Genomic DNA, 23,068 nt, shown 5'->3' on the forward strand with positions numbered 1-23,068 from the left:
CAAAGCGGCCGCCAAGGTGGACGGCTGTGATCTTGTTTGCTAGAAACAATGGCATTGAAGGAGAAGAGATTCATATGAGCGCTCAGAGCTGAAGTAGTTGCTGGGCCATAGACGATGTGGAAAACAGTTCGCAGGCACATCGACGTGCAGGACAAGAATTAATCAGTTGAGTTTTTCTTGTCCAGTCAATTTGTGGCGTCGTGTGGCGTCATGTGGCGCGCGTCATCAATCCTCGGACGTCCGAGGACATGCATAATCGGCGATGTTCAAGGTGCAATGTTGCACTTCCTGGACTTGAACCCTCCCCTCATCTTCCCGGGATTGTCAGAGAGCTCTCACATTCCTGGCGGTCTGGAATATCAGGTTCTGCAGCGCGAAGCTCGTGCCGTCACAGAGCACCTCTTTCGGTTCGACTCAGGCGTTGCGCCACCGCGCCTCGAGGCCGCGCGCTCGACGCTCAGCCACCACTCAGCAACTTGAACTCGACCATCATGGACAGAGACGTCGAAGAGGACAAGATCAAGCCGTACGTCGTCACCGGACACCTTGGAAAGGGCAGCTTCGCCGTCGTCTACAAGGGGTACAATGAGGTGCGTCGCCTGTACTTCCCCAGGTCCCATTACTCACTTCGCTCAACCAGGATACGCACAAGCAGGTCGCGATCAAGACCGTCAAGCGCGAGACGCTTGGCACGGGAAAGCTGCTCGACAATCTGCAGCTCGAGATCGACATCCTCAAGTCCCTCTCCCACCGCCACATCACCCGCCTCCTCGATATCATCGTGCGTCCCCTCCCTTCGCCTCAAACATCACTCTTACCCTCCTTTAGCGCGCCCCCAAGAACATCTACCTAATCATGGAATACTGTGCCGGCGGCGACCTCACCAACTACATCAAGAAGCGCGGCCGCGTCGACGGCCTAGAGTACACACCCCTCCCCACTCCCGCCAACCCTCACCCCCAGCCACAATACTACCCGCACCCCCCATCTGGCGGGCTCGCCGAGCTTGTCGTCCGCTCCTTTCTCCGCCAGCTCGCCCGCGCACTCAAGTTCCTGCGCCACCGCAAGCTCATCCATCGCGATATCAAGCCGCAGAACTTGCTCCTCCATCCGGCGGGGGAGGACGAATATAAGCGCGGTCACCCTCTGGGAGTACCGGTGCTCAAGCTTGCCGACTTTGGCTTCGCGCGCAGCTTGCCGAACGCGATGATGGCGCAGACACTATGCGGGAGCCCGTGAGTCGCCCTTCTCTCTCCCTCTCCCTCCCCCCTTTTCCTCGCTCATCTCTCGCTTCTTTCCCACCAACCAATCCCTGCTAACACCTGCTAACACCCTCACAGCCTTTACATGGCGCCCGAGATCCTCAAATACGAACCTTACGGCCCCAAGGTCGACCTCTGGTCCACGGGCGCCGTCCTCTACGAGATGGCCGTCGGGAAGCCGCCCTTCCGCGCGCAGAACCACATCGAGCTGATCAACAAGATCGAGAAGTCGAAGGGAATAAGGTTTCCGGATGAGGAGCCGCAGGTAAGTTGCTTCTGTGATCTTCTGCGAGAGAAAGACGTGAACTGAGATCTTTGTCAGACCGGTAAGAACGCCGACGTGAAGCCGGTGCCACAGGATATCAAGGACCTTATCCGCGCGCTGCTGAGGCGGCTGCCCATCGAGGTGAGCGTCCTTTCTCTTCACTTTCGTGAACATCAGGGCCTGAGTAGGCTGACCAACGTTCTTCAGCGCGCCGACTATGAGCAGTTCTTCAGCAGCCCCGCGATGCAGAACAGCAAGTTCCCCAGGCCGGAAGCGCCGAAGGAGGAGCCAGGAGCCGAAGGTGAGTTGTAATCGCATCCTGTTATCTGACGCCCTTCGTCGCTCTCCTTCCCCGCGATGCTCGCTTGAGGATTTCGCTCCCCTTCTGACCTCGCTTTTCTTGACCCCTTATGTGGCAATCGCCCTGTTCTACATGGCGCTCATTCTGTTCTACATGGTACTCATCCTGTCCTTCACGGCCTTCATCCTATCCTACATAATGCTTACTTGGCTCATCCGTCGTACATGACGCTCATCCCTCTCATCCCAGAACGCGACACGCCAGCCTGGACCGGCTCCGTCCCCGACCACCACAAGGTCATCCCGCCCGAAGTGCTCGACCCACATGCGATGATCCCGCCGAGCAAGTTCAACTTCAGGCGGCAATCGTTGGTCGGGAGAGATGACGAGAACACTCCTGAAGCGAGAGGGTACGTATCTCCACATGACCCCTCCGCGTTCACCGCATACGGACGTGCAACAAGCCTTCACGACCAGGCCAACTAAACTCGGCTCTAACATCTTGATAGTTCAGCGTCTCCACAAGACCTCGAATCGCTCGCGGGGCCTTCGCGACCGCCACGCCGACCACCGAACTCAGAGCCCGTCGACGGATCGAGCGCAGAGGCGGAGGAGTACGTTCTCGTCGACGATACACAGGCGCTTGAGTTTGATAGAGCTGTTGACCGTAAGCATCATCCACGTTGCTCTACCATGGCGTTTCTCGTAGCGCTTGACCATCTCGCCCATCGTTCACCCTATGTATTTGATGATCAACTAACGAATGCCCTCGCAGAAATCCGCGATCCCTCGCGCCGACCATCCCAACAAGGTCGACAACTCCACGCCCGCCGCGTATCTACGTACGGCGTGCCGCGGGAGATCGGGAGGAAAGCGTCCCTCGGAGAGAGGAAACCGTCGATGGTCGAGCGAAGATCATCAGGCGGGCTTCAGCAACGACCGGATCATCGACGCTCGTCGACGTATAGCGGGCAGGGTACGCCGCAGATGGGATCGCCGGTACTGGACGAGGATCCGTCGGCGGAGTTCTTGCAGGAGCGGCCGAGTACGAGAGGTAAGTGGTCGAGGCTTCGGATGTTCCTTCGATGACCTTAGTCTTTACGAAGTAAATACGACCTTCCCTCCACCACCCAATCAAGGCTTCCCACCGCCGTCGCCGGGAGGATCGAGTCCCTCACGCGCGGCGGCAAGTGCCCTCAACCGCGCTCTCAGCCTCGCTAGCAAAAAGCTCTTCGGCACGCCCTCGCGTTCACCCTCAGACTACGCGCAAGCCTCCCCGTCTCGTTCTCCCACTGACAACGCGAATGCAACACCATCCAGAGATGCGGACGTCGCATCGTCTCCCAGAAGGGCTCAGATCCTCCGCAACACGGACGAGGAGCGCGATCCGAGGGAAGATGCGCTGCTCGAGAAGCTTGAGGTGCTCGCGCAGAAGACGGAGGTGCTGACCAATTGGGCGGACGAGATGTACAAGTGCGTGGTGGAGACGAGGCAGAGTAAGTTGTCCTTTGCTTTCTTAGGATCTTTTGAGCTCATCTTTGATTCAGATCCGTCGCAAAGGCGAGACGCAAAGTCCGAGGCCGAGTATAATGCGGTATGGTTAGGATTGGCCGGTAAGAACGAGCGAAGCCTTGACCTACTGCAGGTCACCTGTGTCGCCGTCTACCTACTCTTGATGGGCTTCGCGCAGAAGGGCATCGATGAGCTGAGCCTGCATCAAGATGAGATGCTCGAGGACCATCCCGACGCCGAATACGTCGTCAGCGAAGGGTTCGACGATGGTAAGCTGTGCCTTTTTCGTTGGGAGTCATGGGTCCAGTCTGACTTTCTACGAGCGCTTTGCTGGTTCCGCGAACGTTTCCTGAAATGCCATGAGCGCGCGAAGCTGGTCAAGACTTGGCTGCCCGCAAATTACAACGGACCTAGGACCTGGCTAGATCAGCTCGTTTACGACAGAGCGCTGGCACTGGTATGTTGACTTGTGCTTGATTGATGATATCTAGCTAACTCCGCTAACAGAGTCGCTTGGCCGCTCGTAAGGAGCTTCTTGATCAAGCAACGACACCGAACGAATGCGAGAAGCTCTACGAGGAGTCGCTTTGGTGCCTCTACGCGCTGCAGGACGAGCTTCTGCAGACGGGCAACGAGCTCTTGCGGGAGGACAGCGAGACGGTAGCGACCTGTGAGTCCTTCAGCGCGTCTGTGTGAAAGATATGTATTGATCTTACTTTAAGGGATCAAACGTACGAAGCTACGTCTGGTGCGCTGCCGCGCGCGCATGAAGATGAATGACCGAGACCGCATGAACGATGTGAGGGCGGACGAGAATCTCTCGGACGCGCCTCGCGTACCAGCACCGTGGGATGCGCCTGCGACCTAAGGCTTATGGACTACTTATTTAACTTCAATCTGCTACTACATCTTCACCGCCTTCTGCTTTTTGATCATGGGACATGCGCACGCTATTACTCTATGACCATCCGTTTCTACAATGTATGTCAGGAATTTTACAAGTTATATGACGAAGCTACACATTCATTGGGATATACCGAAGTCTTCAAGATCAAGGATGAGCGGGATGGTCTTTGTGATTGAGTGCTTTCCAGCCCGCAGAGCGACTTCTGAGAGGATGGTACTATGTGCACGCGGTGTCGCATCGGGCATGTACGACGTGCGAAGGTACACCTGGCTTCGCCCACCGGAAAGAATATTCGTGAGATCGAAGAAAATGACCGGCTGCGTTACCAGTGGTGGTTTCACGGCTTTCCGTCGTGATGCGAGCGCCTCGATGATCTGCTCCCTGATCATGGAGAACGCGGTGATGATGAAAAATCGCGTGGAGCTGCAGATGAAGAATGTGTCGTCGAGGGAGATGGCACCTAGAGCAGCCGTTAGAACTATGACATGCGTGGATGAATCGAGCGACGTGCCATGAAGACCCCACGGCCCGGCTTCTCGACAGCAAGTCTCTCGATGTATAGGGTAGTGCAGCCGCTGGCAGCTACCCGAGCAGTAGTACACCTCCGCGCATGGACAAACTCGCACCAACTCATTATGAGGTCCCTGCATAATAATCAAACATCCGGATATATAGAAAAGCAACGATACATGCCATCCCCTCGTTATAGCACGGCGTGGACTTTTTCCATTCCTTCAGATCGTGCGACTGTCGATATAGCTCTCGAGCGGCGTCAGAGATGGTCGCGATGCTTGTCCAAGACACCTCAGTCGGCGGTACGGGTTTGAGCCTCGGCATGAGCTTCCTAGGATGACGGCGAATGAAGGCGCGGAGGACCCGCGCCTGATAAAGCCCGGCGCAGATGAAGTGGATGAAGCCAGCTATATGGCCATCAAGATGCGCCCCCTCCGACGCGCTCTGCTCGAGCTTGCGCAAGACATCGAAGACGCCCGCCTCCATCGCGTATGCGAGCGCCTTATTGCTCGAAGCCGTTTGGCATAGAACATCGAGCAGGTGAATGGCGAGGAGCGCACCCTCACGGGTATCGACGGTGTCCAGGCAGCGCGTAGCACCTGCGACGACGGCGAAAACAGCTTTTCCTGGGATACGCGCGCGTTTGAACTCCAGCATGCTGACGACATTGATCATGAGATTGAAGTGATCCGCCCAGATCTGCTGTTGGATAGGGAAGTCCATGAAGGCCGGCTTGTGCGGTAGACGGACGAGATAGTTCGTGTGCTGAGCCATGACGGTGTAGGCTGTGTGCTGGCCACCTAGAGCTCGGCGTAGATGGTTGACAAAGAGCGCGCGATCGTCACCAGAGGGGGACGTGTCCTTGCGGACAAGGATATGATGGAGTGATTCCATGAGACTGATTGGCATTCCCACGGTCTCGAGAGCGTCTGGTTCCGACGCAGCGATATACTGAGGGAAGCGGAGCCATAGGTCGATAAGGTGCGTGATGAGGATGGGATGCGCTTGCAGGAATACATTCGCATCCGGTGTGCCCTCTAGACTCATCATGAAGTACGCCCTGATAATTCTACGCACTGTCGATCCGCCGTCGGGCAGTGTTGGACGGTGGAGTGGAGGGTGTAGGGTGACTGCCCATCGGATGATATGAGGCCACAACGCCCGCATTGATGTTAAGGGCACCGTGCTTGTCATCCTATCGTCGCGTCCGGCACTCGATATGGCCCCGAAGGCTTCGAAAGATAGACCAATGATGTCCAGAACCTCGATATTCTGCTCCATGATGCTGTGTATGACCGGGTCCGACGAGAGACTGGAGAAGGCGGTGCGGTTCGGCTTCTCGAGAATGCCAACCAGTTTCTTCAGCGTCTTAGAGTAGTTGTACCCTGGCGGGAATGGATCTATATCGCAAAGCTGGTCCGCGAGCGAGGTGAGCAATTGAAGCTCTTCTCTCTCGCGCTTGAGTCGGGCACTTATTCGCCTGGATTCTTCCATGATGCTGATTCCATGTTAGTATAACTATATCGATGTCATTTGAAGGTCCATCTTTCTACTCACATCGCGGCCAGAAGATGAGGGAAGACGGCAAGTTACCTTGCTCGCGCGGCCTCTTGCAGACCCTTTGTTCTCCGTCCTTTACCTTGCTTGCAAGGTCTTATGGAGGGGTCTTAATTCGCTGATCGGATTCTATTTTGAACTCAAGTACAAACACCTGGATAAGGCTCGATCGAGATCCCACCGATCGCTTTCCATTACTCCATTGACCACGAGACTCGTATTCAACCATCTACGTGTAATTCTCTCGCTCTACTCTCCTGCACAGCTGCAGTCAGCAGCGAACATAACTCGATCCAATACGACTCTAGCGGCCAATTGCAAGCAACGTCGCTGCTCAATCGAGAGGTAACCGGCGCCTTAAATAAATCTCCAAACGATACAGCGCGTATTGACGCCAATGCTGCTGCGCGGATGACGGGTTCTTGATGGGCGCGCTAGGTTCCAGAACTCGAAAGCGCATGCAGGACTGAATGACGTTCTTGGTCGGCCAAGCGGACCCACAATTCCAATCACGTGGACAAGAGGCGCAAGGACCCACAGCCGCCCACAGCGGACAGTCGCTGCCAGCGGACGACCCATGACTAAGCTCGCTTCTATCTCCTGGCGTCTGATCCGGCCGTCAAAGCAAATATTCAGCGTTTCCTGGTGCTCCAACATGTCTGGGTCGTCTCTCTTCAACTCGACCTTCGCGTCCCGGCAGCAAATCAACAGCATCACGCCCTCCAAGCCCCTCATTTCCAAGAAAACCTCGACCTCTCTTGTACGCAATCAGACCGCGCAGAGTTGCCAGAGATCCTTGAGTCGTGTTAATGTCTGATGCCTCCTCCGTCGACGTCCCTTGCCGCTCCTTGACCTTCCTTGTACTGCTGGATGCGGCCCTGCAACTCCATTCCCTCGCTCACCCGCGGCGCCGTGTTCATGCCGATAAAGAGAACTCTTGTCGTGTCGCGCAAGTACTACGTCTCGATCCTGAAGAGACAAATCGACTTCGCGGTCGGTGAGGTGGTAAGTAAGCTCTCGGTAGGCACCAATTTAGAGGGATCAAAGGAGACGTACAAGTACCAGAGTGAGAAATACTGGATTGGAAACCAGCTGCCGAAGTGGTGCTTGCGGAGTCGGATTTTGTGGTCGCCAACGATGACGGTACACGTTGGCGGTGTGTAGGCGTAGCTGTCGATTTGGGTGCAGGCCGTGGTGGTATGATTGTTCTCAATAGAGCCAACCAAGTAATTTCAGGCTCAACTCGGAGCATTTCACGGACAGCTTCTATGTGCTGGACAGCTCAGCCTGTCGACCTGGGCAAGCAGAGGAGAGATGGGTCAGCTAGGCGGCGTTGCTCGAGGTTGCCTAGATTACGGATCGTCCTCTGCAGTCATCACACATGCCCGACTTTGGGGACTTTTATGCCCGTAGTCTGTAGTCACGAAAGTACGCAAATCTTTCCTCGGCTCCAGTCGAGGCAATGGTCCTCCGAGTCTCACTCCGCTACAATTTCTACGTTGTAAAGACTCCGAAGCCCTCACGTCTGCGTTCGGCAACGCCGACGCGTTCGATAGCGTCGACCGTGCAATCGCGCATGCGGTGTGTGCCACCCAGATATTCTCTGTCCGACTTGTTCTTCATGCCTTTGACCATTTGTCCGTAGTTAGGTTTCAATTGAGACACTCTGAGACTACTCGCATACTCGCATACTCTCGTGTTCTTGGCAAGCAAGGTCGTCAGGAGGCGAAGCCGACGCTTCTCTAGTCACAATACATATGTACAAACAACGCTTGACCTACCTCAGTTCGAACCCTGATCTTGCCTCGCGAGCAAGGTGTCAGCCGGGCGCAGCTTGCGCTGCGTCGAGTTCAATCAGGCGTGGATTTCAACACGCTTCTCAGGTCCGGAATCCGCGGCTATACTTTCGCGATTCAGACCTCGAACTATCGAAAAAGGATTGAAAACCATTGACATTATCAGCCTAATTACAGTAGCCTCGAATGGCTCTCGAGAAAGGGGTCTACCTAATGCAAGATCATATAGATATACCGAAGTGCGCAAGGTCTCACTGAAATGGAATGATCTTCGTGATCAAAACCTTCCCAGCCTGCAGATATACCTCAACCAAGACGGTGGTTCGCGCCCGCGGCGACGCGTCCGGGATGTACGAGGTGCGAAGATAAACTACACTGTTTCCCTTTCTAAGATTCGTCATGTCGTAGGAAATGACGGGTTGCTCATACAGAGGAGGGCTGACGCGATCTGAACGGTCTGTAAGTATCGCTTTCAGCTGCCTCCTTAATTGGGCAAGATTTTCGGAGATGAACAGTCGCGCAGCGACGCCGATAAATAGCGTGTCCTCGAGGGATATGGCTCCTGATGTGGTCTTCATAAAAGTGACGAGTATGAAGAGACTACGACATACCTCGAAGTCCCCATGGTCCGTCGTATTTACAGCATGATTCGCGGTGTTCTTTATATTGAATACGCTGACAGCTGCCGGAGCAATAGAAGGCCTCGCCGCACGGGCAGACCTGCACGCGCCGGTTGTGGGGACCCTACACGAGGTTAGAGGTCACCGACGACACGTAGCGACTTCACCCACCATCTTGTCATTGCTGCAACGCATAGCCTGCTGCCATTCCTTTTCCTTCCGCGAGTTACGATAGAGAGCGCGGGCGTCGTTCGAAACACGTGCTATGTTCTTCCATGTCGCCAGGTGATTGCCCGATGGTAGCGCCTTTCGCGATATATTGAATCTCGAAGGGTGATGGCGGATGAAGGCATGAATGACTCGGGCTTGGTACAGGCCGGCGCACGCATAATCCACGAAGCTGGAAATTGCGCTCACTTGATCGTCTGGACATGCCGGAAGATCGTGCAGAAGGTCGAAGAGGCCAGCACCGAAGGCACGAGCGAGTGCTTTGTTGCTATTGGCCTTGCGACAGAGTATGTCTAGTAAGCGTATGGCGTCAAACGCGCCGTCTGTGGTCTCCCGAGCCTCTAGACATCGCCGAGCAGCGGATACAATGGTGGAGATGGTCTTCGACGGGACGCTAGTTTGCTGGAATTCCGGCTGGCCAACGAGATTTGTAATGAGGGTGAAATAATACTTCCAGATCTGGTAGTTGATACTGATACCCATGACAGTAGGCCTGTGCGGTAGTTTGGCGAAAAACTTGGTATGGTAGATGATGACCGTGCGCAGCGTGCGTTTGCCGCCCAAAGCGCGCCGAAGGATGTCGATGAAGAGGGCGCGGTCCTCAGCCGAGGGAGAGCTTAGCGAGTGAACGAGTTGGGAATAGATTTGTATGACGGTCGAGACTATTGAGGTGACGGTATCCGTAGATTCAGGAGCCAGTGGGACGTACTGCGAGCAGTGAAGCCAAAGGTCGAACGCCTGTGAGATGAAAGTAGGGTGCGCGTGCAGGAACTCCTTCGCATCGTCTGCATTCGCTATGTGCATCAGATGATACGCCATGGCGATCTTTCGTACTACAAGCGCGAGGTCGTAACCAGTCTTTGCGAAGCGTCCATGGGCAGGGTGCAATGCGGCTCCCCACGCGACGACATGTGGTCGCAATGCACGCACAACAGACGAGATGACCGTGTCGCGAGGCTTCATCCGAGGCATGACGCTGACGTTCGAGATAGCTCCATAGACGTCCAGAGATAGAAGCGCCACGTCCAAGCAGTCCGTTAGGTCCTCAAAGTCGACTTGCAGCGGATCAGAGGCGAGTGTGGAGAAGACGATGCGACCCGGGTCTTTGAGAATAGCATTCAGTTGCTTCAGGGTGCTCGCAAGGATGTCTCCTGATGAGAATAAGTTGTGTTGGCACAGCTGATCGGCGAGCCTGAGGAGCAATTGAAGTTCTTCCTTATCCCGTCGTAGGCGTATGCGTTTCCGAAGAAACTCTTCCATGCTCTAGTGAACTGTAATTGTCGGGTGAGCAACATGATGAGTGCTCTCAACTTTGCCACTCACATTCTAGCCACCGCCACTTTCACGGATGATGAAAGGTCAAGACAAGGTTGATCTAGCGCTGATATCTCTTCGGACCGAGCCCGTCGGCATATCCCGACGTGAGCTCTTTCATCTTTGTCGAACAGACACACACTCGTCGGCATCCACGGCGAGAGAACAATATCAGACACTTTCGAGGTAGCTTTCTGTACAGTAACTCAGATGGCTAAAGTTGTCCAGCATCATACACAAAAGGCAACGTGCGGGTGATCAAGGTTCTTCGTCCAACTCGCGCTCGAGCTGCACGCTTGGCGGAATTGGGATCATACTGAGCTTATCCACTCGATAAGCATGCATACACCGAAGATAGATCAAAAGCCACTCACATTCAATCGAGGGCCAGTCCTCGACCGCTGGCTCTGATATGGTGAGCGATGGAGCCAAGAGCCGAAGAAAGAGAAAAGATCAAACAACTGGTCGTCCCAAAGGACGTTCGGATCCCGGGGTGTTTTGTCGTGACTCTACAGTCCTCCCTCCATTCTTCCGTGCTCGAGAGCTCGGCACTGGCGGAGCTGGAGAGAAACGCGATCTCATCCTCTTGTGAGGCATAATTGGGTGAAAGATTGATAGTTTTACACTCGGGCATAGATATCGAGGAGTTTAGAGTCGTAGGCAAACGGCAACGTCCGCGTGATCGAATTCCTTCCGACGCGAAGGGAAACCTCTATCAACACATCTCCCCATGCCCCTTCTGGGATATACGAAGTCTTAGCATATACCTCGTGTCGCGCCTCGGGAAGGACGTCGGTCAGATCGATGTAGATGACGGCCTGCTTGACGATTGGTCTCCCCGGCTGATCTTGTCGCGCGAGTAGCTTCATTGTTTTTCTCGAGAGCACTTTCCTGTTGCGCGCGACATACAATTGAGCGACAGCAGAGATCAGAAGCGTATCCGCGAGGGACAAAGCGCCTTTCGGCTTGTTAGTGTAAGTCAAGTGATGGTACGGGATGAACTTACCTCGCAAACCCCACGCTTTCCGGTATCCACAACAAGTTTCGCGATGATGACTATGGTCCATCCGTTGGCAGCTTCCTGAGCAGTAGAATGTGTCCCCGCATGGGCAGACCTCGACAAGGCGATTATGAGGACCCTACAGAGCGTTAGCAGTACTCGCAAGCAGCAAGTAAGCGACCTACCATTCCTGCGTGACAGACCATAGTTTGGCGCCATCCCTTTCTAACGACAAAGTCGTCATAAAGCGAGCGAGCGATATTTGAGAGGCGTGCCGCATCTTCCCATGTCACAGCTTGTCCGTCCACAGCAGCGCCATGTGGCGGCGCAACATCGATGCTCCGAGGATGACGGTGAATACCTGCGCGAATGACCCGAGCGTAGTGTATCCCTGAGCAGACGAGTCGAATGAGGTCCGAGATATCATGTTCCTCTATTTTCCAGTCCGCGGGGATGGCGCGCAAGAGGTCGAAGAGTCCCGCCTGAACGGCTCGCGCGAGAGGGCGGTTCGATCTGGCGCTGCGGCACAATATATCGAGCAAGTAGATAGCGCACATAGCACCTTCTCCAGTTTTTCGCTCCTTCGAGCAGTTCCTGCCTGCGATAACGATGGATGTGATGGTGTCTCCAGGTATACTCGTTCCTTTCAAGTCCGGAAGAGCGACGAGATCGATGACCACGCGGAAGTAGACGGACCACGATTCCTGCGTAGTTGGCATGAGATCTGCCAGGGAAGCCACATCGCGCAACTTGATCATGAATTTGGTCTGCGCGGCGATGGCGAGCAAGAGGTCGCGCTTCCTGTCAAGTACGCGGCGTAGGGCGGCGACGAAGAGCGTCCGGTCCTCGCTGGTGGGCCTGTCGTGAGCCGGCATTCTGGAGTTGGGGCTTACAAGCGTCTTGAATAGAGCCCTGATGGTATGCGTAGTGCTCGTCACCATCGCAGTTGTTTCCATACTCGATGGTGGGAGGTATCTCGGGAAATACAGCCATAGATCGAGGGCTTCCGAGACGAAGGCCGAGTTCGCGTGGAGGAATGGCTTGAGAATGGGTATGCTGTCAAGACAGAGCATGCTGTAGGCCTGCAGAAGGCTCCCCAAAGCCGGCTTGGTATCAAATCCAGCCAATGTCAGGTGCCCGTGCGTAGGATGCAGCGCGGCGCCCCAGACGACTATGCGAGGCCAGAATGTGCGCATTATCTGCTCCGGCACATCACTGATGTCCTTCAGTTCGCGGCAAACATTCGTGACCGAGGAGAATGTGCCCATGGACAGCGCCACGACGCGTATCACGTCAGTGCGCCGCTGTTGCACGCATAGGAGTGGATCGCAAGCAAGGGTGGAGAAGGCAGCACGATCGTACGCAATGAGCATGGCAGTCATCTTGGCGGAAGTCTTTCTACGGTCGTATCCGGGAGAGAAAGGGACGAATCCCGCCAGCTCGTTTGCGAGCGTGCAGAGCACTTGCAGGTCGTTCATCTCGCGGTTGAGCCGCGCGCTCGACGGAATCGAATTCATGATGCAGCTGTTATGATCGTGTATGTACACATGGAATGAGAAAGGAAGAAAGCCACGCACAATCGTCTGAGTAGTGACTCTTGACCTGGTATAATGCGTCCGAATCAAGGGCTGATCAAAGGGCTTCAGAGGGAAGGCGTGACAAAGGCGTGACGCGATCGACCGAGCTGACGGACGTTCGAATCCTGGATAGTGTTCGAAACTTGCACGGATCAGTTTGGATAGCAGTGCATGATCATCGAAAGATCTCCGAGGGCGAAGAATCCGGTGAAAGAGGATATCTGGAAATGTGCAGAAGAAACCTAGATACTCAGTCTCGCCTCTTCGCAGGTGCAGGTGAGGCCCCCACATTCATCTGCAGCCGTAGCTGGCATGGTCATGGTCATTCATCTACAATAAGCTGACTCGATATAAGTTACATGGTACAGAGCGAAAGCGATACTTATACACAGAAGGGCGAGATCCCGCATGCACGCAATGGTTGCCTCACCCAAAACACCACGACTTATCGAAGCGCAATTCTCGTCAAAGCTCAAGGAATGAGAAACAGTGAGTGCCTCAAGCCTCCTTCGCGCCCTTCACCCTCCCGACCTTCGCCGCCTTGCGAAGCGCTTCCACCTCCGCCCGGATCCGCGGATCGCGCGAAGGAACGCTGCCCTCGAGCCATGGTGGCACAGTGATTCGCCCGATGCGACGACCGGTGTCGGAAAGATGCGCGTTATGGTCGTCGTGTTCGGCCGCGAGGGCTTGAGCCTCATCGAGCCCAGCTGCATCACCGGCCGAACTATGCGCTGAGCTCCCGGCATCCGCGGCTGCTGCAATATTCTGTTCGTGACGATGGGGACTCGAGGGCCCCGTCTTCGGAGGCAAGAGCGCAAAAGGTGGTAGTGTAGAAGACGATGCATCATCTGTTGACGCAATCGCTTCGCTAGCCGCAGTGACAGGTGCCGGCGAGGATGCGCCTTCAGCACTTGCTTGCGCCATCGATGGTACAGTTGGTGGCAAAGTCAATGCCATCTGAGGCGATGGTGAGCGCGAGGGATGTTGATGCAGCGACGAAGAAGGGGATTTTGCCTCCGGCTTGGCGTCGGGTGTCGAAGGACTAGCGATAGACGGCGGTCGAGACCGAGCTGTAGGGGTCGAAGGTGACGGCGACGAAGCTGCCTGAAGTACAGGAGACGCTGGTGGAGACGGCGAGACCTCAGGCGAGCTCGCCGCCTCTGCTCCAGCTGGATCGGCGCCTAAAGATTCATGAGTTTCATGTTCACAACGTGATAAAAGCACGCACCCTCCTCCACTTCGCTCTCCTCCCCGTCAGCTTCTCGTGCCTCCTCACGCCCATGCACATCATACACATCATGCACGCGTCCCTCCGCTTCATGACCGCTGGTTTCTTCCTGCTCCAACCCCTCCTCCTCTACCTCATCGCACAGCCACTTCTTCTCTTCCTCTCCCTTGCCCCCCTCCTCACCCTTATCCCCCACCACCCCCTCCTCCCCATCCACCGTCGACATCGAGATCACCGACGCTGCATAGAACATCTTTACCGGCCCCTCCGTGCTCGGCACGCGCAGGATCGGCACAGGCACCGCGCGCTCGTGGGGTGTGTGCGGCGGGACGGGTGGCGAGCGCGGACCTTGTACATTGAGGGGAATATCGCCGAGGGACGGGATCCCAGCGAGAGAGGGAAGATTGGGAAGCGGCGGAACGGGCGGGATCCCGCTGGGTGCTTGCGGGATGCGGGAGGAGGCAGAGGAGGGTAGCTTGCGCGGTGACGAGGAAGATGATGGCAGTCGACGAGGGGAGGAGGTTGACGGCAGCGGCGCGCGGTGTGCTGAGCGGCCGATGCGCGAAGTCGAGGGCGAAGCAGAGGGGTCCGCCGCACGCCGCGATGGTTCTCTTCGAGGAGATTCGCCACCCCTAGCGACCTTCGTTGGGGACTTGCTTGCTCTTCTCAGCGACCCCTCGCCCATCTTTGTCGGCGATTCGCTGCCTACTCTCCTAGGTGATCCGCCAGCGACCCTCTTTGGCGAATCGCCAGTCGCCCTCGTCGGCGACGCTGGCACCGCCGTGCTCGCATTCCAGCGCGGCAGCTTCCTCGCAGGTGAGAGCGCAGCGGCACGGTCTGGAGGCGATACTCGCGCAGTCACCGGCGTCTTGGGTGTTGCAGGAGCTGCCTTCGGTATCCTCGATCCCGACGCGGGCGTTCGCGGGGTTGTTGGCAGCTTCGTTGGCGTCGCTGACTGCTTCGTAGGCGTCGCTATCTGCTTGGTAGGTGATGCAGAAGTACGAGGAGTTCGTGGAGTGACTGGCGGTCCTTGCGATGCACCTCTCGGCGTCGATGGAGGGATACGCGACGCAGGTGGTGTTGGTTTCGACGCGGGAGTCTGCGAGCGAGTGGACGAAGCTGGCGTACGAGGTCGAGAGCCTGCACGCGACCCTCGGGTGGTAGAGGGAGCGCGAGGAGCGCGAGATGTTGCGACGCGCTTCTCCGTCAATGATATCGGCGGTGCGAGCACACGGGCCGCAGGCGGCGTAGATGTCGACCTTGAGGAATGTGTACCTGACGCCGCGCGCGTACCCGCCGGAAGCGTCGGTCGCGCAACGGAGGGTGAACGCTTGGCGGAGGTTGACCGCTTCACGGAGGCCGAGCTCACAGGCGTCGACCTCTCCCCTGTCGAGTATGTTGACAGATACGGCGGGCTATGCACCTTGCGCACCACAAAAGCCGGCTTCGGGGAGCGCACGGCGGATGCAGAAACGGAGCGCGTACCGGAGGGTAGAGAAGATCGTGTTGCCGTCGCGCGAGACGGACGACCTGCGGATGAGTGCGAAGGCCGCGAGAGGGAGGTAGAGCGCGCGGAGGCGGACGACTTCCGCGCCGTCGGCGTCGATCTCGAGGTCGACGGTGCTCGACGATGCCTCGTCGAAGGTCCCACGCTGGCGGAGGATGTCGAAGCTTCGCCTTTTCGAGAATCGGCATCTCCTCCCCGCGCGTCGGTATGTCCTCCTTCCTGCTGCTCTTCTTCGTCCTCCCCGAAGTGCTTCGTCACGAGGAATAGAGGGCGTAGGAGGGGCGGCTGGCTGAGGCGCTTGTCCTCGCGTTTGCTGATGAACATGCGCGTATCGCAGAAGCCGTTATTCCGCCCTGTACACGTGACTCCATGTGTTCCAAACAAACCCGTTGCCGAGAAGCCGAGAGGCCTCACGTCGTCACGCAGCAAAGTCCCGCGAAGTCGCCACCGCGTCAAGGGCAAAGGTATTGGTTTAGTAAGGGGGTGTAGACTGCTTTATTGACTCTTATAAAATCATATGTACTTTCAAAGGAAGCTTTAGTAGTACAGGAGGAGACCCTAACTAGACAATCAGGGTATTGCCACCCGCCATTCAAGTTGGCTCTCAATTGTGGCACCGGGAAGGCGCGCCACTGTATGTAATCGCAGGTAAAGGTTGATTGAATGACAGATAGTCTACCGACAGTATACACTGTACTACGCTCGCCAGTGGCCGACCGTCAGCACGATCTGAAGGGGGCAGGGAAGCCACTTGAAGCAGCCACCCAACGTCAATGATGGGAAAGGTCCATGACCATGCGTATAGTACACCTGTATCAATAATGTAGATGACGGGGGCCTCCCGTCGTGGACGAGCGCGGGTACGCGGGGAGTGGCGGGGCATGGCGAGAGGGTAAGAGAATGCGAGGACGGCGTTTGCGCTACGCGCTGTCACAGATTGATGCGGAACGGAAATCTCCGAGAACGTAGGGTCACGTGTACAGGGCGGAATAACAAGATCTGCGTATCGCTCTGGCGCGACTTGTGCGTGCGCGAGCGCGCGCCGCGCGGGGCGGCCTCTGAGGAGGCGCGGCGACGAAGCATACCGCAGACAAAACCGGAGAGGTGTTGAGGTTATACGAAGATCTTGATGGTCGAAGGGAGACTGAAGGAAGTATCGAGAATGGAAGAAGAATGGGTCGTTGCGTTCGTGCTGGTGTCGTGTTCTTGGAGTATTCGTGATCGAGGCGTGTTTGAGCCTATGTAAGACGTGTCGTGGGTGTTTGAAGGGACGGCCAGGTGCACCTCTCGTGAATATCGCGCTCCGAGACGTGCTCAGTCGATGCGAACGCTGCGCGTCTCACTTCGTCACCAGCTAAAGGCACATCGCGGTCAGAGTCGTACGCGTTGAAGAGAGCTGGACCACGCACCATATAGCGTCACGCTTAGCCAATATTCCAGAAGCCTGTCCTGTCAGCGCTACTGAGCGCGCCCGTTCCGGCGGTCGTGGCTCTGGTCAACCAGCGCTAAGTACCAACGCAGCATCCCCTCACGGCGCCACAAAGTCCGGCCCGCGGAATCGCTCCTTGTCCTTCGCCGCTCATGTTCGAATCTCGCGCAACGGTATGTCGGCAGTAGCTTCGCTTGATCTGGGCGGTCGGAGCTATATAGGAGGCGTATACTCATTGGGCTGTGGTTGTGGTGAAGACAGACAGACAGCAAGAACGTCCAGAACTAAGAACCACCGTGCTTGAAGTCGACTCGGAGACCACGCTTGATCAGCACACTAATCATTTACATAACAGCCGTGCCAGTGTGGACAACTGCGAAGAATGCTCTGCTAAGTATATCAGTATCTGCTAGAACCTGACGCACAATCGTCCGGAAACCCGCGCATATAACTTATGAACATCGCGTCGATGCGCCATCCAACAACAATGTCGGGAGTTCCACTCGTTTCGTGAGTACATATCGGGCGCTCTGTTCGCCTGAGATGAGCTTTACATTCACACAGCTCTGCAATCCTTTTGAGCGCGTAGAGGGTCATGTCTATGGATGAGAGGCAAGCCCGACCGCGGAAGCAAAAGCAAATCGGCAACTGCCGGATTAAGTGCCGGGCGCCTAATTGGTTGACCGCTTGTTGACGACGAACCGCCATTATCGCTGCCGTGAGGATCTTGCATTCGGGGACCTGAAGTGAGTAACTTGCCCTTTGATACTATTGTAGTTGACCTACTAGCAATCGAAGGCTCAAGCTCCGATTCTTTTTAAGCTCGGCGCGGCCTCTCGATATTCACACCGCCGTGCATCCAAGATCCCTGGCCTTTAAATCGACATCCCCCTTCTTTCCAGATCTATGGAAAGATATGACCCGATAGTGAATACTTCCTTGTCTTCGCTCAAGATTATACAATCGTCGATCAGCGCCGCGACCCGAACATCTCCAGCTCGCTGCCTCGAGAAACCGCTGGACTGTCTTCGTTGTTCTGCCCACCTACTTCTCCTGTCTTCGGCCTCTATAGCCTTATTACTCACCATCGTCGCACTGCCGTACGCCACAGCACCAGATCCGACATCAGTCCCAAATGTCAACACAATTCCCAACGCCCGAGTCGACGAGATAACGTACTGCAATCCGCCTCGAGGTAAGCATTCCTGATTGATTTCAGAGGTCCCTTGACCGCCCTGGACCTCACCGCCGCACGCAGTCAGTGCGCCGTTCTGCGATGCTCCACAGTAGAACCAGCGGGTTCGATATCCTCACTCGTCAAGCGGTCCCTTGGGTATGGGCTTCGATCTAAGACACCTTGTAGACGACGCACTAACTCAGATTCATATTGGCTTTCTGCTCGCCATCGCGGCACACCACACCTCCAGCACGTTCACTTACTTATGGCGCAGACAGACTCTTGTCCCAAGGGGCGAACATTTGCCTGCGTGGAGGAGCTCTACACTTCGAAGTCCATAAACTCAATTACAATACACAGGTCTGTCTCTACTAGCTGAAGCGTGCGCATCTAGATCCTGTATGTTCACAGACAAGCGCCATCCGCCCATATTATATCTTCGACTGCTCCTCCGTCTTCTCCGCAAACGGATAGTCCGTGTATCCGGTCGGGCTCGCGTCGCCCTGCAAGTAGAACGTGTCGCGGTTGTACTCCGTCAACGGGATGTTGTGCCGCCAGCGCAGCGGCAAGTCCGGGTTCGAGATGAAGTACCGTCCAACCGCGATGATGTCCCCCTTCTCCTCCGCCGTCTTGATCGCCACGTCCCTCGTGTACGCGCCCGCGGAGATGAACGGCTTCGGAGCCCACAACTCGCGGAGGAAATCATTCGACTCGTGCGCCTCAATGTCCTCATCCGCACGCGTCATATTCCCCTGCACGCGCGGCTCGACGAGGTGGAGGTAGGCAAAGTCGGGGTGGCGCTTCTTGATCTCGTTGGCAAAGTGAGTGAATTGGGGGATGGGGTCCTTCATGCGCATGTCTGGGATGGATGTTAGGGAGTAGGGAGGAGGGAGGAGGACAGATACGCACCTTGGAACTTGCCCCAGGGACTGAGGCGGATGCCAACTTTGGACGCGCCGACAGCCTTGACGACGGCATCGATGACCTCGAGGCCGAAGCGCGAGCGGTTCTCGATCGACCCGCCGTACTCGTCCGTGCGCGTGTTCGACACGTCTTGCTGTAGAACAGGTCAGTCTCCGATCGCTCTTCGTATGTACTCCCGCGCGCACCAAGAACTGATCAACGAGGTAGCCGTTCGCGCCGTGGATCTCGACGCCATCAAAGCCAGCGCGCTCAACAGCGTTCCTCGCAGCAGTCGCGTACCACTCCGCATACTGCTTGATCTCGGGGATCGTGAGGGCGCGCGGGGTCTCCTCGTGGTCGCTGAGCTTGATCGCGGAGGGGGCGACATAGTCAAAGGACGGATCCTCCTCCTTCAACTCGCTCGCCGCCGCGGCGCGTCCGAGTGCCCACAGTTGGAGGTAGATGAAGGATCCCTTGGCGTGTACAGAGTCCGTGACCTGTCGACAAGTAAGTTCAATCGCTCAGCGCCAGATCGCGGTGCACGCACCTCTTTCCACTTGCTGATCTGCTCATCGCTCCAGATACCTGGCGCATGCGCGTACCCGCCAGCCTGCGGGGAGATGAAGGTCGCCTCGCTGATGAGGAGCGTCCCAGGGGTGCTCCCGCGCTGTGCGTAGTACTCCTTCACGTTGGGCAGGGCGGCGTGCCCGAACTTCGTATGGCGAAAGCGCGTCAAGGGAGCGAGGACGACGTGGTGGGCGAGCGTCAGATCGCCAACCTTGACGGGCTGGAAGAGCTTGGGGATCGCCGCGGATGACATGGTGTCTGTAGGGCAAGGTGGGGGGAGGAAGAGAGATAGCTGTGGTACGTCTGCTCCCATCGTCCCGCCTTTATACTATCGCGCTCCGCGCGATGATGACGAGCTAGCTTTATCATCACCGTCGTCGAAGGCTGAGGAAGCAAGCGCCAGTCTCACCAACTTGCCTCCGCGCGGAATAACATTGACCGGCTAATGCCGGCCCGTCCTCGATGTCTCAGATCCGTCTCGCGTGGCGCGCCATTCTTATCCATCCCTTTGTTCCCCCCCATTCCGTCCGCGGTAGGCGGCTTGGAAACCGCCTTTGGAGGAAGTCTTCGTTGGCATGGCAGATGTCCCAGGACGCCTCACTCGACCTTCCCGGACGCCAACCCCCCATCCGATGCCGTGCGATTCGTAGAACAGGACATCTATCGGAATCGACCTCTGCTTAGCGACCATGCAACTCGTACTGGCCTCTTGGCCTCCGACTACTATAGACCCGCACTACCGCTCCTTCCTCAACCCCATCAAGCGCTTTCTATCACTCCCCAAAATCTGCTGATTGATGCTGAGCAAGCTCGCGACTGTACATTCCGCCTTCGCCCATTCGACGCTCATAGAGTTCAATTTCTTGAGGTGAAGTAATGGCACTCGACGTTTGACTCTTGAGACGCTTCGCCGCCTTGGCGCCTCCCTTTTGACGATATGCCGACCCTTTCCATGCGCTTGTTTACCATTGTTGCTGATTGGACCAGTCAATTCAGGACCGAGATTATGCGCGACGATTTGCGTTGCGTTTCGTACGAGCATCTCCACATCCTTGACTGATCTCGAGAGTGAGATGTTCACGCAGCGAAGCGCCCATTGATATCCTCTGCGGTGAATGAATACGCGCTATACCCTCCTTCGTGTTGCTATCCAGCGCATGACCGCCGCCTGATCCACGACCGCGAGTTCCACGTTCGACTTCTCCTATCTTCTGGCGCGGTCGGATATAAGAGTTGTGTGTGAGTACTGCTTCCTATTCACTGCCATTGCCGAGTCGGATCCTTTGACTCGCATTAACGCTCTTCTCAGTCAGCGCTCAGACAGTCGCTCGTGTCTGTGTCTTAGTCATAGCGTTTGCTCTGAAGGGTACGTGTCTTCATTCGCGTTATCCTGCCAACCAATTCACAGCTATACAGTACACTCCTCTTCAGAGTCCCCACTTCCCCGCTGCCTGCGCCGTAAACGGATAGTCGGTGTATCCCGTTGGGCTCGCGTCACCCCTGAGGTAGAACGTGTCGCGGTTGTACTCCGTGAGCGGGAGGTTCTGCCGCCAGCGCAACGGCAGGTCTGGGTTGGAGATGAAGTATCGCCCAACCGCAATAATGTCGCCCTTCTCCTCCGCCGTCTTGATCGCCGTCTCTCGCGTGTACGCGCCAGCGGAGATGAACGGCTTTGGCGCCCAGATCGCCCGCAGAAAGTCGTTCGACTCGCCCGCCTCGATGTCCTCGGCGTGACGCGACATGTACCCCTCCGCGCGCGGTTCAATGAGGTGGAGGTAGGCGAGGTCGGGGTGGCGCGCCCTGAGCTCAGTGACGAAGTGAGTGAACTGAGGGGCGGGGTCCTTCATGCGCATGTCTATGCGCAGGTCAGGGTGGTGGAGTTGGAGCGAATAGGCAGGTATACGCACCTTGGAACCTGGACCACGGGCTGAGCCGGATGCCGACCTTGGACGCACCGACAGCTTGCACAACCGCGGCCGTGACCTCAAGACCGAAGCGCGAGCGATTCTCGATCGAGCCGCCGTATTCGTCCGTCCGCTTGTTTGACACGTCTTGCTGCAGGAAAGGTGAGCTTCAATTGCTTCTCAACACTTGCCGCACGCACCAGAAACTGATCGACGAGATAGCCATTTGCACCGTGGATCTCGACGCCGTCGAAGCCTGCGCGCTCTACTGCGTTGCGCGCCGCGATCGCATACCACTGCACATACTGCTTGATCTCGGGTACACAGAGTGGGCGCGGAATATCGTCGTGGCCGGTAAGCTGGACCGCGGATGGTGCAATGTACTCGTAAGACGGGTCATCCTCCTTCAGCTCGCTCGTCACCGCCGTGCGGCCGAGCGCCCATAGTTGGAGGAAGATGAAGGAGCCCTTAGCGTGGACGGCGTCCGTGACCTGCCAACAACTCGTGAGTATGATCAAGGTGCGAAGAACTTCTCCGCACGCACCTCCTTCCACTTGCTAATTTGCTCGTCGCTCCAGATTCCCGGTGCGTGAATGTACCCGCCTGCTTGCGGCGAGTTGAGGGTCGCCTCAGAGATGAGGAGCGTGCCAGGCGTGCTCGCCCGCTGCGCGTAGTACTCCTTCACGATCGGAAGTGCGATGTGGTCCGTCTTGGTATGGCGGAACCGCGTGAGCGGCGCAAGCGCGATACGATGAGCAAGCGTCAGCTCGCCGACCTTCACTGGCTGGAAGAGACGAGGGATTGTCGAGGCAGCCATGGTCAATGCAGGGCGGGACGATGAGGCGTTGGGTGAGTCTCTCTCGACCGGCCAGCTTCCTTTAAGTACCCTGCTTGAGATGACCCCATGCGTGATGACAGGATCGGTCCTTCATCACGGTTGCTAGAAGGTGATGGGAGCAGGGGTATACGCAGGCCTCGAGGGCCGTCTGGCTTCCGCGCGATGCGCCCAAGAACAGACCAGCTACCGTCCGCAACCCATGTTCCAGGTCCGGCTTCACATGGGGCGCCGTGGAATGGATCATTTCTCACCTATGTACTTTGCGGAGGAAGCCTCGGGCATCGTTGCATGCATTCCCCGGAGCCACGTCGAGCGCGTTGCTCTACCCACCAGGCGCCTTTCCCGCGTCCGATCTCAACCGTGGGATTCCATGGACGGGCATTTTGCCGCTCGAATCATACCCTGTCTGCATTGCGGGTAGCTACCGCAGTGATTCTCATACCAACTTCTTACTATACCCTGTCGCTTCCTCTCCCGCCCTATCAGTCTCTCTTTCAGTTCATCCACCCTAGCAGATCGTCGCATCCATCCTCCGAGTCGCGATGAGCGTTTATCCAGTGATACTAGGCTCTCCGAGTGGGTCCAAGCCCAATGCATCCTGCAGAACTCCTACACGTCCTGCGCAATTCCTATCTGCTTCGTGCGCCTCCCGTTGAGATTGAGA

At 56.6% G+C, this 23,068-nt stretch overlaps 11 protein-coding genes across 11 annotated transcripts; 4 read left to right on the top strand and 7 right to left on the bottom strand.

Moving 5' to 3' along the window:
• The first annotated feature begins 270 nt into the window (after positions 1–270).
• SCHCODRAFT_02641378 (kinase-like protein) lies at positions 271–4,372 on the top strand. The gene is made up of 14 exons (XM_050346205.1): positions 271–590; positions 641–781; positions 829–1,235; positions 1,341–1,527; positions 1,585–1,668; positions 1,735–1,828; positions 2,078–2,237; positions 2,337–2,494; positions 2,603–2,881; positions 2,934–3,323; positions 3,375–3,608; positions 3,663–3,796; positions 3,847–4,009; positions 4,062–4,372. The coding sequence occupies exons 1-14, from the start codon at positions 492–494 to the stop codon at positions 4,205–4,207; spliced, it is 2,676 nt and encodes an 891-aa protein (XP_050197561.1). The 5' UTR covers positions 271–491; the 3' UTR covers positions 4,208–4,372.
• Positions 4,363–6,323, bottom strand: SCHCODRAFT_02591340 (uncharacterized protein; the record flags this gene model as incomplete). The annotated part of the gene is made up of 4 exons (XM_003026866.3): positions 6,317–6,323; positions 4,968–6,257; positions 4,754–4,890; positions 4,363–4,706 (listed from the first exon to the last, which is right to left on the bottom strand). Exons 2-4 carry the CDS (start codon positions 6,251–6,253, stop codon positions 4,363–4,365), a joined length of 1,767 nt encoding a protein of 588 aa, XP_003026912.1. The 5' UTR covers positions 6,254–6,257; positions 6,317–6,323.
• Positions 6,324–6,385: 62 nt separating this feature from the next.
• SCHCODRAFT_02715891 (uncharacterized protein) lies at positions 6,386–7,396 on the top strand (the record flags this gene model as incomplete). The annotated part of the gene is given in 4 exon segments (XM_050347058.1): positions 6,386–6,410; positions 6,582–6,734; positions 6,841–7,098; positions 7,118–7,396. Coding segments are annotated over 4 exon segments (636 nt in total), but the record flags the coding sequence as incomplete, so codon positions are not given.
• Positions 7,397–8,873: 1,477 nt separating this feature from the next.
• Positions 8,874–10,220, bottom strand: SCHCODRAFT_02715898 (uncharacterized protein; the record flags this gene model as incomplete). The annotated part of the gene is made up of 1 exon (XM_003026865.2): positions 8,874–10,220. One exon carries the CDS (start codon positions 10,218–10,220, stop codon positions 8,874–8,876), a length of 1,347 nt encoding a protein of 448 aa, XP_003026911.1.
• A 674-nt stretch (positions 10,221–10,894) lies between these two features.
• On the bottom strand, positions 10,895–12,791 carry SCHCODRAFT_02517746 (uncharacterized protein; the record flags this gene model as incomplete). The annotated part of the gene is made up of 4 exons (XM_003026864.2): positions 10,895–11,239; positions 11,281–11,413; positions 11,460–11,499; positions 11,636–12,791. The coding sequence occupies 4 exons, from the start codon at positions 12,789–12,791 to the stop codon at positions 10,895–10,897; spliced, it is 1,674 nt and encodes a 557-aa protein (XP_003026910.1).
• A 558-nt stretch (positions 12,792–13,349) lies between these two features.
• On the bottom strand, positions 13,350–14,764 carry SCHCODRAFT_01206404 (uncharacterized protein; the record flags this gene model as incomplete). The annotated part of the gene is made up of 2 exons (XM_050341238.1): positions 13,350–14,032; positions 14,080–14,764. 2 exons carry the CDS (start codon positions 14,762–14,764, stop codon positions 13,350–13,352), a joined length of 1,368 nt encoding a protein of 455 aa, XP_050197563.1.
• A 49-nt stretch (positions 14,765–14,813) lies between these two features.
• Positions 14,814–17,081, bottom strand: SCHCODRAFT_02715903 (uncharacterized protein; the record flags this gene model as incomplete). The annotated part of the gene is made up of 3 exons (XM_050347059.1): positions 16,581–17,081; positions 15,565–15,899; positions 14,814–15,198 (listed from the first exon to the last, which is right to left on the bottom strand). Coding segments are annotated over exons 1-3 (809 nt in total), but the record flags the coding sequence as incomplete, so codon positions are not given.
• A 730-nt stretch (positions 17,082–17,811) lies between these two features.
• SCHCODRAFT_02094478 (uncharacterized protein) lies at positions 17,812–18,389 on the top strand. Its single transcript, XM_050341771.1, has one exon. The coding sequence runs from the start codon at positions 17,922–17,924 to the stop codon at positions 18,222–18,224; it is 303 nt and encodes a 100-aa protein (XP_050197565.1). The 5' UTR covers positions 17,812–17,921; the 3' UTR covers positions 18,225–18,389.
• A 234-nt stretch (positions 18,390–18,623) lies between these two features.
• On the bottom strand, positions 18,624–19,915 carry SCHCODRAFT_02518082 (FMN-linked oxidoreductase; the record flags this gene model as incomplete). The annotated part of the gene is made up of 4 exons (XM_050343389.1): positions 18,624–19,051; positions 19,102–19,249; positions 19,302–19,592; positions 19,643–19,915. 4 exons carry the CDS (start codon positions 19,913–19,915, stop codon positions 18,624–18,626), a joined length of 1,140 nt encoding a protein of 379 aa, XP_050197566.1.
• A 1,184-nt stretch (positions 19,916–21,099) lies between these two features.
• SCHCODRAFT_02555095 (FMN-linked oxidoreductase) lies at positions 21,100–22,383 on the bottom strand (the record flags this gene model as incomplete). The annotated part of the gene is made up of 4 exons (XM_050343705.1): positions 21,100–21,517; positions 21,570–21,717; positions 21,767–22,057; positions 22,111–22,383. Coding segments are annotated over 4 exons (1,128 nt in total), but the record flags the coding sequence as incomplete, so codon positions are not given.
• Positions 22,303–23,042, top strand: SCHCODRAFT_02094451 (uncharacterized protein). Its single transcript, XM_050341770.1, has one exon. The coding sequence runs from the start codon at positions 22,471–22,473 to the stop codon at positions 22,948–22,950; it is 480 nt and encodes a 159-aa protein (XP_050197568.1). The 5' UTR covers positions 22,303–22,470; the 3' UTR covers positions 22,951–23,042.
• Positions 23,043–23,068: the final 26 nt, after the last annotated feature.

Source organism: Schizophyllum commune (genome assembly GCF_000143185.2).
Source record: "Schizophyllum commune H4-8 unplaced genomic scaffold SCHCOscaffold_13, whole genome shotgun sequence".
Taxonomy (NCBI): Eukaryota; Fungi; Basidiomycota; class Agaricomycetes; order Agaricales; family Schizophyllaceae; genus Schizophyllum; species Schizophyllum commune.